We start from the raw sequence: 18647 nt of genomic DNA, 5'->3' as shown, positions 1-18647 counted from the left end.
TGCTTTCATTCCTAGTACGTGAATGAGTAGGTTCTTGTATGAGCATCCGGTGAATGCACTCGGGGTGATCGGGGGAGTCGAGTGGAGGACTTGGTGGTATCTTATATCGCACCACTTGAAACTACCTCCAGAGCCTCTCAACGGGCTGTAAATTATCCTCTTTGTAACATGAGAAGATATTTGCAATCGTGAATTGTGCAATCGTCGCGTAATCGTTTTGAAAAAAATGAGTAAAACATGACTCATAAAAAAAATTAATTTTTTAACAATGAATTTTACTATTTTTTAAAATAATTATGTGGCGTTTACGTATATATTTGCAAGAAATATTAATCCTATCTCGACCGACAATAAAGTGCTAGTTTTCAAGTTAACCAAGCTAGGAAGGTATTTTTTAACTTAACAGTGCTTTGTTCTTTTCATAAGAATGATACCATAATTCATAATGCATGGTATGGGAAGGGCTGATGCAAAGTTGGAGATGAAGAAAAGGATAGTGCAAGTGAAAGCAGAACAATAGAGGTGATTTGGGGTTCAGAGTCAGCAACAATGGTGGTGGTAGTGGTAGTGAGTGAACGAGTGTGAATGGCATTCAGTTGAGTTCATTTTAGCCAATTTTCCAACGATTTTGTTCTCGAGTCAATTAAAATCTTCCCTGTCCGACCGATAGAAAATATACAATGGCAGATGGCGTTTAACAGACCTAATTTTGTGAGCATATAAAAAATATTGCAGCCCAATGTATGGATTTCGTCATGACAGTAGTTATTGCAAAGCCATTGAAGAGAACGTATGCTGAGAATACCAAAGGTCAAGAAATCAATGGTTTATTGTCAGATCTCACACTCGTGCTGCCTTTCCCTGCAGTGAGATAAGATGTGCTGCATCACAGCTCTAGATGCAGGAACATGCAAAAACTGTCATGGATCAACAAATCTCTTCTTGCATTCAAGTTGTACATGAAAATGAAGATGCTGGAGTTATTGAGGATGTCTCACATGGGGCATTAGATTGAGGAGTTTAAATTTAGAAAGAAATATTAAAGATTAACATCTGATCTGAGTTCATGACTCATTATTACCTACAAGTTTATCTTTCTCTCTTGTTAATTTCTTTTGAACTTCCTATACAATCTGAAAGTTTCCCTTGGATGTTCAAGTAGAAGACTTGAAAGAGCAGAGAATTAATGCCAAATACTTCAGCAACTAATGAGAACACCATAAACAACGTAACAACGTACCTTTAATTAGTACTTCTTCAGATTGCCAGGGAAAAAACATTTATAAAAAATGAATGAAGCAAACCAGGCCATTCCAATTTCGAATACGAAAAGACCCTAAAAAGCTTACACAGTTCCACCCAACATCCTAATCATCATCTCTATCATCGGTCCTTTGGCCGAACCCCTTCGGTCCAGCCTTTGCTCTTACCTTTTTCTTCTTCCCACTCTTCTTTTCTTTAGCAGCCTCTTCTTTCTCAAACTTCTCTCTCTCCCTCTTCTGCAAGAAATCTGTCACAGCTATGTAGATAACCTGCAGGGAGACCCAAATCATTAGCAACAACCCACATCTCAAGGTCACAATTTCAGCCAAACCATATATTAAAACAAAGCATAACAAGGAAATATGACAATTTGGAAGGTATTGGCTTTACCCCAATAGTGAGAACAGACAGACCAATAAAACCAATGAAGAGAAGAGTTGATATGATGGTGGAGACACCATCGTCACTCGTGGATACTAGCTCCTGAGAATTCTCTAGTAGTGGGGTGGCTTCTATTGGCAGAACGTCTCCTCCTTCAGAGGCAGCAGAGACTCTCCAAATTTGGGTGCTTGGTCGAGTAAATTCACGAGGTAAATTGTGTGAAAGATTGGTCCTTTTGGATGAGAAAACGTTTTGTGAGGTAAATGGCAAGGATGAAAGATGGGTGTTGAGGAAACATTTAGGTTTTGACTTGAAAATGGAAAGAAACGGTTTGGGAGATAGAGATAAAGATGTGGTAGTCATGGTTCATCTGCTGCTCACTTCTCTCTCTCAGTCTCTGTTCTGCAGCGGTAAAATGCTAAAAGCTGCCCTCGTGCCAAGATGGATGAGAATGTAGAGAAACTCCAATCTTAAGTTCACAATGGCTTTCGTTTTCCATGAAATCTTTGGATTCGAGGCCCAAAGCTCACTCAGACCCACCCCAAAGTCCTGGAAAATTGGGCTAAAAGACTTGTTTCTAACTTCAGCTTTGGAAACCCAAAGTTAAATTCATGTGTTGAAAACTCTTAAGCCCAATGGTCAAAATCTCAAGTCTTCATTCTCAAGGCTTAGCACAAAATATTGTTTATTTAAAGGAGATGCATTATGCCAAGAGGTTGATGGCCTCATAGAATATGATCCGGTTCTTTAAATAGAAAATCTGGATTTGATATTCCTCACTCCTTTGTATCATAAAAAAAAGTGGTGCATTTAAAATGCCACCGATGACTTTAGCAATGATTTTACTTTTGAGAGCATTTACAATGGTCTAGCCAAAAATTTATCTAAAACTACATGTTTTGCTTAAAACTAAAGTCATGCAACATATAACTTCTTAATGGATTATCCATATATTAGTCAAAATATTAATATAATATTTTTTTTAATAATAATATTTTAATTTTTTTTTTCATATTTTGTAACTACACTAACCATGGTCCATATGCTAATTAATAGTTAGAGATAGAATTATTAATAATCATGCACAAATCAGTTAATTAATATTATTATTGAAAATATTAATTAATAATTGATGATAGCAATATTTTGGAATAGAATATGTGTTTTGGCTATGAACAGTGTTTAGCTAAATATGAAGAAAGGTTTGGATTTACTGTAGCTCATATGTGGAGCTTCTAAGTTTTGACTACTCTAATATAGAGGGTTTCAATAATCTAAAGCCAAAATTTTTAGATGCACTAGAATTTGACTAAGCTAATGCCAGTGCTATAAGTTGGCTTAGATGACACATATTTCGTTTACATGTTAAAATTTGATTTGTTAGATGATTTAAGTTTTTAAATTTACTTGCAAGTCAAGTCTTATCAAGTAGGCTAAAAATAAGTTTTATTAAAACTTAATCATTTTCATTTTCAAATTATCTATCTCGAATTGTGAATTTAAGAAATATATATTGCGTTTTAACATTTGTCTTCATTTTTCTTTTCAAATATGGGTATTATCATCTCGAATTATATTTTAATGATCTTGTTGTTTTTTTTTTCTCGTAAACTGAGCTTCTTGTTTTATCTCTGATAAAAGTCGTATGTAGGAACTAACAAGATAAGTTGTCGACGTGTCGTTCGTTTGAGAAAGATAAATGATATTTACAGTTTTAAAATATGTAAATTTTATATATTTTTTTTAAAAAAATGAGTAAATTTGAAACTTACATAAAGAAAAAAAATATATATATTTTTTTCAATAATAATTTCTATTATTTTTTTTTTTAAAAATATGCAAGACTTACGAAGTTTAAAATTATATTTAACATTACTTTTGAAGAAAATTTTCTCTTTCGCCTTTATATTTTCTTTTCTATCATCTTGATCGGCATCCGTTGCACTGTGTACACAATCAAACTTAAATTTTTTTAAAAATAAATTTGTTTTAAATGTCTGTTACAGCAACGGAACAAAAACAACTCAAAACTCCAACCATGGATCATGTAGCCATATGTCATGTAGCTCTCATGAAACCATTTGGAGAGGGAGAGTATTTTTTCAAGAAAAATGCTAGTAAATTCCTCAAACTTATTATTCAATCTTACCGATCATGTATTTTAATTTTTTTTGTTTATTTATTTTTTATTTAATAGTTAAGGAAATGACTATTAGTGAAATTGTGTATTACTTACTGCTAGCATGATCTTTTTTCAAACTATTTAACAATGGGTGACAACAGACGATAAATACGGAGGAGAGACGTGCAACAGTCATCTCCAGGTATTTCTTTTGTCGTTGCTTGTTGCGCTTTGGAGGATTTTTTGGGTGTAACTTTCAAGAACGGGAGCTTTTGTTCCTCTACAAAATCTATTAGTGAAACTTGAAAAAATTGGATTTTTATTTTCTTGAGAATATTTGATTGAATCTTGAAACTGGTTCCGAAATCAAATTAATCTTATGGAATTAGTGAAATTTCTTCTTCGATTGTTGATTCTTTAGCTTTTTATCATATGATTTTGGAGAGACCATATGGAATTAACCTTTCATTTCTTTCTAAGTTGAATCATATAGAGTTCGCTTTTTGTAAGAATTTTATCAATGCCCCATTCAAGCATACACTTTTCAAACTCCTTCTCAATTGCTGCCTCCTTATGATCGCTAATCCAAGTAAATGAAATTATTCACTTATGCAACTTCTAACTATTGTCAATAAAGTGAGCCATGACACACATGTAATTAATGCTTTTGATAGAAGTACAAGTGTCGGTGGTCAAGCACACTCTTTGTTTAGTAGTCAAAAATATTTTTTTCAAGTTATTATTCCCTTTCAAGAGTAGTTTCGTGCAATCTCTCATTATCGTAAAACTAGAAGAAATAATAAATCTGAGATCAAGAGATTTAGTGTAGTCCAGAATCTTTGGCCCTCAACAACCATAAAAGGTAACTCATTTACTATCACCATCCTAGTAAGAGCAATCCTAATTTTTTTCTCGTTATACTTGGTCATCCCTAGATTCTTCTCTCATTCCCCTTATTCAACTCTTGCCTTTGGGATCAAGAATTGTTGATCCTTGTCCAATTTACTCTTACAGCTTTTAGGGCAAAGATGAATATGTGCTCTTATGAATGAAGTGCTCTGCCTTTTGGGATGACATTTCCACAACCCCCACAATGGTTACAAGTTGTTGTAGGTTCATCGAGATAACAATCAGACACTCTTGTGAAGTAATCTCATACCTCTTATTCTTGGGGTTTCTACTACCTACTGGAGGGCGAGGGTAGAACATAATGTAGTAAGAGTGCCTATCGAAGAGTCTAATGGTTTACTAGACTCTTCGATTATCGGAGCCTTGATATGTTGTTGTAGTTGTGGTCCTTATGAACAAGATGTAGAGGTGGATGTAAGAGTGTTTGTACTTTCAATACTCATGATTTAAAAACTAAAACACAGTACCCAAACAAAATAGTACAATTAATCATACAAAAACAACCCCAAAGTAATAACATGGAGCATTTGTTAATCATCATCATTATCATCATCATCGTATTTTACATTGCAAACAATCCTAAATTAACAGTCCCAAACTTTCAAGTTATCAACTAACAGTCCCAAATATGATTCAGTACCAATATATGCCCTTCAATAATAAGCAGCTAACACAGCAAGAAATACATTCACATCCCTGTTTTAATGTGCAAGAGCAATTTACACATGAAAACCGATTTTTTTTAAGTAAGGAGATAAGCATAGAAAAATTGGCAGTGGAGGCCCAAGGGACTTATTGTGGTGAACCAGAAATCTGGAAGTAAGAAGACCAAAAACCAACTAATATATATACACCAAAACAATGCTACAATGGTAAACGTAAGAGACATTTATTGTGAATCGGTGATGGAATTGATCATGAGGAGCAGTGGCACTAGGAGCCAAGAGTGAGTGAGGTCATGACAGGTCTCAGAGGGAGAGAGAGGCGGCATGCTGGGTGGGTCTGAGAGTCAGTGAGGGAGAGAGATGTGATAGGCTGGGTGGGTCTAAGAGTCAATGAGGGAGAGAGACGTGACAATCGCACGGAGATGGGCAGTGGAGGGATGGCTGCAAGACAAAAGAAGAGAGAGAGAGAGATGGGAGGCTAAGTGGGTGAAACTGAGAGTGAGAGAGTGAAGTCACATGGCGACGGGCAGTGGAGGGACGGTTGCATGGTGGGAGAAGAGAGAGAGAGAGATAGGCGACAATTTGGGTGAAACTAAAAGTGAGAGTGAGGCGGCAGTTAAGGACTTAGGGTTAGAAACTTAGAGAGTTAAGAGAAAATGAGGTCGCACCAGGGGGTAAAATTAATGATATAATATTCTGTGATGTGATGTGATCTCAGATATTTTGTGAATAGTAGTGAAAAAATAATGATAGAATATTAAATAATAGTGAAAAGTAATAATAAAATAATGAATAGTAGTGAAGTATTCTGAGAATACTCTACCACCCAAACTAGTCACAATGGCGCCGTTTTGTTCTAAAATTGAATTTGCTTTACTTGAATGTGGGCTGGGTTGGGCGTTTTGGGCTGTGCTGTTGTGATTTTGGGCTTCTAAATAATGTTTTTTTCTCCTAAACCCCGTTTTAGGCATCTTCTTTTTTTCCCCAAACCCGAAATTTAGTTTTAATCTTTGTTTTAGCAATAAGTTTTTTTATTTATGGTTTTTATAATTGTTAGTATTGATTACTAATAACACTAGTATCTAATTATATGTTATTATACTATAGTATAATGTGCTATTAACTTATTATATTAGACTTTTTTCTATACAAGTGTCTAACTTATTTCTATACTAGACTTATACTGTAGTGTCTAATTATATGTTATTATATTTTAGTAAATTAGTATTATGTGTTATTAACTTATTATACTAGACTTATTTCAATACTAGTGTCTAACTTATTTATTTCTATACTTGATTATGTGTGATACTAATACTATGATGTTCACATGTACTAGACTATTATTAGTCTATTTATTTATAATATAAGTATAATATTTTATAATAATTAATTCATACTAGTATATTACTTAATTTAATTATATAAGTTTTAGTTATATAACTATATAACTATACTAGTATATATGATCAATATATAGATAAATACATTTTTATAACATATGTACAATATCAGAATCGGAGTTAAAGCATAAAATCGGATCGGTCCAGCGACACCTTCGACTCCGACAGAAAAATTTTAAAAAAAAATCCAACTTCAATTTGTCGGAGTCGGATTCAGAGTCGAATTTTTAAATTTGTTCTCAACCCTAACAAAGCAATTGTAAAGCTCAAAACAAACCCATGCTAGGCAATTTGTAGAGCTTGAAGGGTCATTATTAGTGGACACCTATGGGAGGCATTGTCAAAGCTTAGAGGTGCCTTCCAACGGGTTTCTATATTCCAAGTGTTTTACTGCAAGCTGGAGTCCGCCTCATCTTGATGATGATGATGAGGCCATAGCGACGTCTAGGTGGGAAAGATGGTGATGGCGCTAGGAAGACAGAGTGGGTAGGAGAGCCTAGTGGCAGTGCTGCGGTGTTAGTAGAACGTAATGAACCTAATTTAGCTCTACATAAGATAGCCAAAGTACGATTGAGCAATCGATATTATGAAAACAATGAGACAATGATGGAACAATGAGATGGTGATAATTGCACGACGAATGAATAGGTTTGGAGAAAGGAGAAAGAAACCATGTAGATTTTTTTTTTTCAATGTGTTTCTATATTCCAAGTGTTTTGCCACAAGCTGGAGTCTGCCTCATCTCGATGAAGATAATGAGGCCATAGCAATGTCTAGGTGGGGAAGATGGTAATGGTGCTGGGAAGACAGAGTGGGTAGGAGGGCCTAGTGGCATTGTTGTGGTGTCAAAACAGAATGAACCTAATTTAGCTTTACAGAAGATAGCCAAAGTACAATTGAGTTATCGACATGATGAAAACAATGAAACAACGATAAGACAGGAATGGAACAACGAGACGACGATAATTGCATAATGAAGGAACAAGTTTGGAGAAAGGAAAAAGAAACTGTTGAAGATGTGTCAAGTTTTACCTTACAACGACATTGTCGTTTTCATGTATTTGTATTTTAGTAATGACACTTTTGTAAATAGGTTAATGGCAATTTTGTAATATTTGAGTAATGACATATTTGTAATTATATAGTTTGTATATAAAGGCAAGTGCCTTTCGTGAATGAAAAGAAGAAGAAAAAAAAATCACTTTACCTTTCTTTGAAGCCGCGATCCTAGGAGAGAAACGGAAGGGGTTTTCAAACCCTAGTCTTACCAAGATCAAATTGGAGCTTGAGGAGATGATCAAGTGTGTTTTATGGTGTGGTTTCATTAGAGGTTAATACGAGGAAGCCAATCCATATTTTGTGTGGTGATCAACGGTTGTAAGTGATTATAAACTCAAGTTTTTGATGCATTCTTCAATAATAAAGACTCCTAGACTGTTCCTGCCGTGGATGTATACCATTAGGGTTGAACCATGTAATTTTTTGTGTTAATTTCACATTTCTTTTATTATTCTTGCTTTTATTTGATCTTGCATGAGTATACACTGTGATTTCGGATTTCTAACATGTTTAAATTATAGAACTAATATGATCACATTAATCATACAATTTCTTGGTGATTTGGTTGTCTGATATTCAAGATTAATTGCGTATTACAACCAGTTACGTTAATTTTGTTCTTTGAGTATTTGTTTGTGAGAGGTTTGAAAATATAACAGAAACCGTTCATATTTTTTTGAATTTTTCAATACATAGCCTGTGCATTTTGCTTCTTATATGGGAGAAGAAAATGACATGGAACAATACTAAATCACTGTGTAATTTATGATATTGTATGTAGACGTAGAAGAACTCGAAAAAAAATTGTTGACTATAATGTGGCATGGTACCTTACGCGAGTTATTGTTCATATATTCGGCCAATTCCAAAAGAGTAATGTTAGGTAGAAGCCTTAGATGTGCGCTCTTAGATGATCACTCTTAGATTCTCCCTGCAATCTTATATTTTTCTTGATCCCTAAAATAAGAATTTCAACTAAAAGATTTATCTTGAAATATAAATAGCACATTTGTGTCTATTACTTTAATTGTAATTAGAATATCATCTTCGGTGTTCTAAACATTGGTATTCTAGAATATTGATTTTTAAAGAACAATAAGTTTTAGAAAACAAATAAATAACCATTCTATTGTTTGTTCCTATAAAGAATATTGATTTATTTAGTTACCTAACTATAATATTGATATTTATATGGATAAGATTTTATTATCATTTTATAAATAAAGAAAAGATCACTGGTAAGGATAATATTGATACTTTGTAATAAGGTTTTCCTCAGATTTTGGGATTTCGTTTGGTGCTAATAAGTTGCATAAAGTTTGTATCACTACTAGGTATGTTATTTTCTATTTATTCATTTTATTTGGTTTTAGTGTTTGAATTTATATATGGAAAAATATAAAATCAGGATTTAGTATAAAGGAAAATGCTATTTGTATTAACAATTTTAACTTACATAACAATACATGACGACGTAAAATTGTAAGTATAATTGTAAGTACATGAGCACTATTCTAGTTTAAAAGGGACTTTTACACCCTCCAATTAAAACCTACCAAATTAGAACTTAGTGATTTCCGCAACCGCCCACTTTGTGTAGTTAAAGTATTTTTTTAACGTTGTTGTTGGGGGGAGCTGCATGCGCACTTCATGCATGTGATTTGAAAAGCATAACAAGTTATTTGCGATGATAATGATTATTTATAACGAGAATAGACTCATTTTGACAGAAAAAATAACTATTGTTAAATATTCCATGAATAATTATTCACACAATAATATGTGAGGATCTCATTCTTGAAATATAAATATTCCCGACTAAGTTTAATTATAATTATTTCACATGGAAGAAATGTTAATTGAGCCATCAACATTTTAGGGATAATATTGTTCCTTATTTTAAAATTTACCATCCGAATCATATCAACCGATATCTCACATTTTAAGTAGTTTTGTATTTAAGAGGTTTGCTTAAGTAGCCACTTAAAATATAACGCATTAGTTCGTAATTTTGTATGATTGAAGCAAAAATCTACAAATTTATAGCAATATTATATTAGAAAATAGTGTTTTGGAGAAAATGTATAAAACAATGAATAAATAAAGGTGTGGTGTGACATATAACGTATTTCTCCTGTTTTGGATACACCAACAACAAATCAAAATATAGGTAAGGAGATGGTTGATGATATATGATCCAAATTTTCTAAATATAGAAAATTTGGGTTCAAAATCCCTAACTCCTTGTATAAAAAAAATATATACCTAAAAAGAAAAAATTTTCATCTTAAATTTTATTATTGATGTGTCATATTTTATATTATTTTTATTTTAAATAATTAATTTATAAAATTATTTAAAATATGATACATTAATGTATATGTCAGTCTAATTATGAGGTAATGATATTAATCGATAAAAGTGGGTTGAAGACAAATAGATTCTATTCTAATTTTTTATATTATTATTATAAGTAATATTAAATATAGCCATAGATTGTATAAGCGTCGTACATTCATTTTGAAAAAAATAGTAAATATGAGGTCCACAAGAAAAAATTAATTTTTTAATTGTAAACTCCACTCTTTATTAAAAGGAGTGCACAACACATGCATAACTCATGACTGTATTTAACATTATTCTATTATTATTATTATTATTATTATTTGAAGTGGTTAGACCAATAGTAAGAGCGGGAGTTGGAGGACAGCTGGACAGTGAAAATCGTGGACTTTTTACGACAACACAACGTTTCAGTGATGTGTTTGTCGTTGGATGGTGACGCGTTGTCTGGTGGCGCTAAGGCAGACCAAGTTACTGGAAAGAGTTAATCTTATAAGCAGTCGAACTATTTTTCACCAACCAACAACCCTCCAATAGATGACTTCCACGTAGCCAACTCACTTTAACTATCATGCGCCGCCATTACATGGTATTACGTCCTCTCCATTCTCTCTCCACAGAATAGTCAAGCCCTCTCCATTCTCTCTTACGGAATCCAGACGACAAACCCTCTCCATTCTCTCCTGAAGCCCTCTCTTGGTCTCTCCAGACGATAGTCCTTACTCGTTATGCCATTGCCAGCTTCAAATTTGCTCACTCGTCAGCGACTACTTCCTACACTATCATACTTTTCCCGATAGAGAGAGAGAGACGATGGAGAAAGCTCTGACAAAGGTAGGTAGCTCGAAGATGAGACTTTTTGTTGGTGTGGACTTTTGTGCTAGCTTCAGACTTGTGTATTGTTTCGTTGGTGTGGACTTTCTGTTGGCCTTGCAGGGTGGTTCCCTTTTATGGTTTTGGTCGTAATTCTGGTCATTATATTCGTAACGTGGTTCAATTGAAGTGTACCCACTCTTGATTTTCTCTTAATCGTTGATTGGCACTGAAATTAGCAATAGGATGTGAGATTTGTGAATATTTTTCAGGAAAGACAAGATTTGGAGATTGCTTTTCTAATTTAAAAGAAAATATTTATTTGTTAATGTGGTGCTTGTTTCAATTATATCTTTGGAGGGACGTTTGTGCTATGATGAGAATTGTGGTAGAAAAACTCCTGTGTCGATGGAGATGGGGGAGATCAGTGACAGATGGGTGGCGATGGTGGCAGGAGAAGACCAAGAGTGAAAATAAATAATAATAAAAAAATCTGAAGATAGAAATGGCATAACAAGTAAGCAAATTTTGTGATGGCGGCAGGAGGAAGACCAATAATGAAAATATATTTGCTCACTTGTCAGAAGGCGGAGATGATGGGCGACGTCGGAGATGGTTGGCGACGACGGCAAGAGAAGACCAAAAAAGAATATTTCAAATATGTGTGGTTTAGAATTATAGATGAATAATCTAGTGTGATGCATTTCTTTAACTTAATGAAAAATAATTGATGTATCAAAATCTAAATGAAGGCAGATAATGAATCAATAGCAGATGGACCGTTCGAAATCGGAACTCTACTGGAAAACCTAAAATAGAGCTCGCTTTTTACCCACGTGGCCCACTCCCAACAAATCACAAGACCTTAGGTCCGTGTCTGTTTTAGTAGCTCCAAATTTCCTATACAACAGATCCAGCACACTGATCTCGTGGCGGGACACCATCGGTCTGTTGGACACGTGTCGGAGAAGAGTAGCGAGTATTAGTGAAATGGTAGAGGAGGCGAGTGTAATACAAAATAGTGAGAAAGATATTTATAGACGATAAAAAATATCTAAGGCGTCCACGTTGGCACTCGTGGTGGACGATTTGCGAATCGGATATTGCACTTTTTCCCTTTCTCAAAGTACCAAACTTTTAACTTTTTTGAATAAAAAAAGCTTTTAATAGTTATTAACTTTTTTTTTTTTAAATTTATTATATTTTAAATTTCTATTTAAACTTAAAGACATATCACCGTTTTAAATATAGAAACACTTTAACAATTTAATGTTATTATTATAATTTTTTTAAATTTTTATATAAAATATAATAAATAATTTAATTTTTTTTAAAATTTTAAAATAATAATAATATTAAAAAATAAAATTATAATAATATTTTATTTAAATTATCTAAAATTATTTTATCTTATTTTATTCACCAACCAAACAATCCCATAAGATCAGTTAAAAGAGTCGGGACAGAGATACGGATATATTTACACCAACTCGACATATCATAGACAAAACAAGTCTTCTATCTCATATATATATATTTCTGTATTTAAATTTATGATATCGACAAATTAATTGCAGATGACAAAATTTATAATAAAGAGTAATATATCTATATTTTTAATTAATTTGAAATTCTTTAAATATTCTTGTAAATATTTATATAAAAAGAAATTTATAATATTTACTATTTTCTTAAAACCTCTTATATTGTACTAAATATTTTATAAGATTTATTTTTAAAATTTTTATTTATAAGTCAATGTTTTCACACGCCAATGATGTGGACAATGTTGAGGTAGACACATCAACTAATAAAATAGCATTTTTTTTTTTAATTGCAATAGATCCAATAATAAGTGATATGTTACACATTGATTTGTAAATAAAAAAACTCGTTATTTTATAGTATAATATTACTCTTATTTTTTTATATCATTGAACATAGTAAAATTATTTAATAACCTAAATCTTTACATTTTACTTAAAATTAAAATTAGATATAATTATAAATTATATAAAGTGAAATAATTTATACAAGTCTCAAATAGATAAATTCTATAAAAATTCTTATAAAAAAAGTAGACCCATATAAAAAAAGCATAAAAAAATTATTTTTTATTAGTAAAATTTACTTTTTTTACAAAGAATTTTTATATAATTTGTCTATTTAAGATTTATATGTAATATTATTCTTATATAAATCATATATATTTACTTGTTTGTTTTTAAATAAATACGCTAAATATAATTTATCCGTTGATATATATATATATATAATCGTAGGATAATTTAAAAATGAAAAAAAGCGGAGAATGAAGCGTATTAAGGACCAGACAAGGGTATTCCTCACAATTCCAAACAAACGCACTTCACCCGAGTCTCACGAAATATCTTTTTCCCTTTCTTCGTTTTACTTACTCTTTTCTTCCCAGATCCGAAATTCACATATCTATGGGATATGCCCCTGAAACTCGCTAGAAGAGCTCCCAATTTTTCTCTTTTGTTAATCGATGGGTGAGGAGGTGAAGATGACCGAGTACCAAGGAGTGGCTCTGGACCAGAATGGTGGCCATGACGACCGAGTGTCCGAGTGGGAGTCGGGCCTTCCCGGCGCCGACGATCTCACTCCGTTGTCTCAGACTCTTATCCCGCCGGAACTTGCCTCGGCGTTTAGTATATCTCCAGAACCCTACCGGACCGCCATCGAGGTCAACCGGGCTTCGCAGACCACGCTCTCCACTCTCCGTGGGCAACACTCCTCCAAGGGATTTTGGTCCAGCGATAATTTCAAGTCCTTCGACGAGACCCGGGGCGGTGACCCTATGGTCGTTGAGGAAGCGGACGAGACTACTGATCCGGATGGGTCGGGTTCCGGTTCCGGTTCTGAGCCTCGGAAATCTCGGAGGATCGACTGTGCGGAATTGGAAGCCGATTCGGCTCTGCGCGCCGAGAACTCGGCGGATGACCCCTCGTCCGCTGCCCGGACCTTGAAACGGCCCCGTTTGGTCTGGACCCCGCAGCTTCACAAGCGGTTTGTGGACGTGGTGGGCCATCTCGGGATTAAAAGCGCAGTCCCAAAGACAATTATGCAGCTGATGAACGTGGAGGGCTTGACCCGCGAGAACGTGGCGAGCCATCTGCAGAAGTACCGCCTTTACCTCAAGAGAATGCATGGATTATCGATCGAGGGCCCCTCCTCCTCTGAACACCAGCTCTTCGCGTCGACGCCAGTGCCGCCGCAGAGCCTACAAGAGGCTGCCGCCGGGACTGCTCTTGTGCACGGAAACGGGCACGTGCCCATGCCGATTCCGATGCCGTACCCCCCACCGCCGATGATGCCGATGCCCGTTCTTGGCGTCGGCCACATGGGTATGTCGGTGGGCAGTCACGGGTTCGACTCACACAACCCGTACAATATGATGCAACAGAGGGATTGGTCGGAGAATAATAATGCCTACGGCTCTATGGTGTCGTACCCTTATGTCGTGCCTAACGATAAATGAACCCAAAAAAGAAAAAGAAGGTGAAGTTTTTTTTATCTTTATTAGAATTTTCATTTGCAGCTTTTTTTCCTTTCAGAAGAAATCATTTATTGTGAGCTTCTGTTATTGGATTCTGAGACGGGCTTTGTATCTTATCAAGTGAAATGGAATTGTGTCTGGGTTAATCGAAACTAGAAAGTGCCTATGAATAGTATGCGTGATTATACTCTGTTTGAGTGTGCTACTCGGTTTTAATTTTTCACTTAATCAAATTTGATGGCTAATGAAACTCGCTTCCCAAAAATAGTGGCTATGCTTGTAACTAAGCACTACAATTAATGACATTCCTGGTCTGATATAACTTATGAGTCCATTTTCTCCCTTTTGTTTCATGAAATGTTATATATATATCGATAATATATATATAAATATATATATTTTCTCCCTGTTGCTTGGGACAAAAAACAATTGAATTTTGAATGTTGATGGGAAGAAAGTTTAGGTGGAAATGGAATACCTTCCAAGTCCTGGCTCTGCACATGTCAGTTTCCATTTACTTGCATCTGCCGTGCTGCAGGAGCTTCTTTTTTGACCTTCCCTTAATGAGAAATAAATGTTTCTACCATAGAGATTCGGCTGTCTCTTGAATTCTTTTTCGAGTAATGCTATACACCACACCACCATCTTACTTTCATCACACTATGTAAGATGTGGCATATTTATCACCATTGGATGATAAAGAATCATCTAATAAATAATCATTCAATGGTGATAAATGTGCCAAATCATATATAATGTGATGAAAGTGAGATGGTGGTGTGGTGTATAGAATTTTCTTTTTTTTTTCTCCTTTTAAAGTGAAGTTGTCTCTTGAGGCCATATACTCACGTTCTGGGGGTTTCAACATTTGCTGCGACTAATTGTCATAGACTTTCAGATTATTGATGAATGTTATTGCTCGTGATGTGGTTCTTAGTTTCTGCCTGCATAAGACTTCAAGATTATTTACAGTATGTTTGTCTAGATCGAGAAGTTGAGCAACTTGGTTGAAGCGAAACTCTTGCAACTCAACATATAAGGTTGCCTTATTGTTAGTCTTGAACCTCACAGACATCGAAGTCGTTCTTAGGAAATAGAATGGATAGACTCCTACTCCATACTTCTAGATGACTTGGAGTTTCATATGATCCCATTTTAGGGGCCGTTTGATCATGTAAACTTGGTTGGATTTCCACCACTTTCCAAAAATGGGATAGAATCTACATATTTGGTTCCTGGTCTTGTACCTAGATCTTACTAGGCTAATTCCAGTTCTGTTTGTAACTTAAGAGGATATAGTATCATTATGCATATTGTTCTGATCTCCATAAGATCTGTTCTTTTTCTCCCCATATTAACCTATACATAGCCTTTGTAGGCGTGTGATTGAATGGATCTTATTCTACTAATTTAAATCTTTCATGTGGTTATCTGAAAGGGCTTCGGTTTCATATGCTGTTACTGTCTGTAGCATCACATAGTGAAGATGACTTCTGGCTGAAATGACTAACTTCATTGAATCACTCTATTTCCTTCGACTGGAATTAGAAAGATGGTTTTTTTTTTTGGCTTAGTCGATTAATTTTCTTTTGAATGGTATTGTAAATGGTGTTGGATTAAATTATAATGTGTTTGAGTTGAGATTCATGGTTCTTTTTGCAACTATTCAGTTGGGTCGTGTTCTTTTCTTAGGACTTCAGTTGGTATCGAGTTGCTACCAATATAACACCTCACTTGCTGAGACTTGTTGCTCCGAATGTACACCAAAGGAAAGTTTGCTGAAGTCCTTAAGGCCTCTCCTATAGCAATTATATATGCTCAATGGCTGATGATATACGCTTGATCTGTGTTGTATATTTCACAATTTGCATTATAATGTTGTCAACTGTCACGTTGACTATGAAGATGATGATCACTGTATCCAACAAAATCATGTTGACAATGAAGTTATGACTAGAGGATGATCATCACTGTACCTCTCCATAGACATTTTAACTTTTGTGGGTTTTTCCTTTTTGGTTCTTTTTAATGCTGCTTGGGCTTGAAAGTCATCAAAAGACTGAATTCTACTTAATAATACTGAGCTGAAACTGTACCAGCTTTGGTTAGTTTCTAAAACAACAACATCCACTGCTTGATGTCTTTTTCATGATCGCATTTCTAGGAGGCTTCCCTCTCTGGTGTAGCCTCTGGAACATCTGCTGAATGAAAGCAGCCAACTTCAACTCACATGGAGGCAGATGTTTAGTTGGGTTCATGATTATGATCTGATGTTTGTTTTGGTTTGCCATGTTGTGATTCGATGGATAATGAATGAATAACACTTAAAAAAAAGGAGATGGACGACGACAGAATCTATCAGGAGTGGATAGAAATGTCCCCATTGCTGCAAGTGGGAGTCTTCTTATTTTTTCCTCAGATTTTTCAATTGTCAAGTGGGCATGCTTACGTGCCATTATTTTGTTGGTCCAACAGGATGATTTCTTTCAAAATGTGCTTTATGGTTTGGATGGACAGTTTCTAACAGTCCCATTTTAGACATAATTATTGTGAAATACTATGCAAAAACATACACCAACAATGACAAGTAAAATAAAAGCAACACAATAAAAAACATGACACAAAATATACGTGATTTGGCAAATTGTCTACGTCCACAGAGTTACAGAAATCTTATTAATCAGAAGAGATTACAATCACTCAATCTCAACTCACACTCTCTAGGGTCTTTTGCTCTCTCACACAATATGCATTCACTAGATAATTGTTCTATTTCAAAATATACTTGAGGACGTCCAACACAAGTCTAATATGATGTATTTATAGTGAGTGGCACTGGAAACCCTAATTTGACAAAAATTGTGTATTTCGCTTGAGTGGACTGTCGAGTGCGACTCGAGCGAATAACCAAATGAATATTGGCTCGAGCGGAGTGTCGAGTGAACACTAGGGTTTCTGTCTCACTTGAGCGAAGTGTCGAACGGGATCGAGCGAACTCTCAGACTTGAGATTCGCTCGAGTGGTATGTTGAGCGACGTCGAGCCAACTTTGGCTCGAGCCAACTTTCAACAAACACTTTTTCAGCTCTAAAACCAGTCTCCACATATTCCCCAACAATCTCCCACTTGGAGACTGGGTCTCCACATGTCAGCCACTGTTTCCAGCCAAGCCCTATCATCTCTGCAGCTCATAGCTCCTGTCTTCAGGCTAGAAGGCGCACTGAAGTCAAGCCCGACTTCAGTCTTCCATATACATCGCCCTTAGTCAGCATGTCCACAGGGCGATTCACAACTCCCACTGCACTAGGAGTATCCGGTCTCGAACCGATCTTGGCAACCTTAGCCAACTTTCCCAAGCTTTCATGCGGAACGACAAAGCTGACTCCCTTTGGCTTCCTCACATGTTTCGCGCGATCAAACCTGCCTTTTTGCACTCTTGTATTTCTTTGCACATCATTAGACCCTGATGCTAAATACAAAGAGTTAGATCTCGTATCACGCGCTAAGACCAGCACACTCTTAGTACTCTTAGTGATATTCTCAGCTCCTTTAGAGAATGCTACTGCAAAATCGCTGTCATCAAATTGTCCCACAGAGATAAGGTTTTTCTTCAGATTTGAAACATGTCTAATTTGTTGTATAGTCCACACGCTCCTATTTGTAAGTGTGATATGCACATCACCCACTCCCACTACATCCAGTGCCTCTCCATCAGCCGCATACATCTTCCCAAAATCACCAGCAACATAATTCTGCATGATTTCTCGATGTGAAGTGCTATGGAACGAAGACCCTGAATCCAACACCCAATCATCAATCAGACTATGCACTGCAAGAAGTAGGGCATCGTGAATTTCTTCTGCCACTACATTCATAGCATCATCATCAGAACTTTCATGATTCCTGCAGTCTCTTGATGTGGCCGGGCTTGCCATAACTCCAGCATGTGATCTGTTGCCCAGATCTCATCTTGCTCTTCTATCTGCTCTTGGAGTTTGACCTGTCATATCCTCTGCCCCTATTGTCAACAATCAAGGCCGATCCAGAACCCGATGACTCACCCAAGTCTCTCCTACGTACCTCTTCAGCAAGCACCATGTCATGTATGTCATCATAGTTTAGTTTTGCCTTGCCGGCTGAACTACTCACAACCATCTTCATAGCCTCCCA

At 35.4% G+C, this 18647-nt stretch overlaps 2 protein-coding genes across 3 annotated transcripts; one reads left to right on the top strand and one right to left on the bottom strand.

The window, feature by feature from the left end:
• Window positions 1–1174: 1174 nt before the first annotated feature.
• LOC109017722 lies at window positions 1175–2091 on the bottom strand. Its single transcript, XM_018999924.2, has 2 exons — window positions 1654–2091; window positions 1175–1532 (listed from the first exon to the last, which is right to left on the bottom strand). Exons 1-2 carry the CDS (start codon window positions 2005–2007, stop codon window positions 1368–1370), a joined length of 519 nt encoding a protein of 172 aa, XP_018855469.1. The 5' UTR covers window positions 2008–2091; the 3' UTR covers window positions 1175–1367.
• An 11206-nt stretch (window positions 2092–13297) lies between these two features.
• On the top strand, window positions 13298–16604 carry LOC109017731 (transcription factor PCL1-like). 2 transcript variants are annotated; one of them, XM_018999938.2, is made up of 2 exons: window positions 13298–14480; window positions 16179–16604. In XM_018999938.2, exon 1 carries the CDS (start codon window positions 13468–13470, stop codon window positions 14458–14460), a length of 993 nt encoding a protein of 330 aa, XP_018855483.1. In that variant the 5' UTR covers window positions 13298–13467; the 3' UTR covers window positions 14461–14480; window positions 16179–16604. The 2 variants fall into 2 exon arrangements, with proteins under 2 accessions (XP_018855483.1, XP_018855476.1); XM_018999931.2 differs by having other exon boundaries at window positions 13299–14480; window positions 16171–16599.
• Window positions 16605–18647: the final 2043 nt, after the last annotated feature.

The sequence above is a fragment of the Juglans regia genome, chromosome 5 (assembly GCF_001411555.2).
Source record: "Juglans regia cultivar Chandler chromosome 5, Walnut 2.0, whole genome shotgun sequence".
Lineage (NCBI taxonomy): Eukaryota > Viridiplantae > Streptophyta > Magnoliopsida > Fagales > Juglandaceae > Juglans > Juglans regia.
This window is presented reverse-complemented; position numbering and strand designations above follow the sequence as displayed.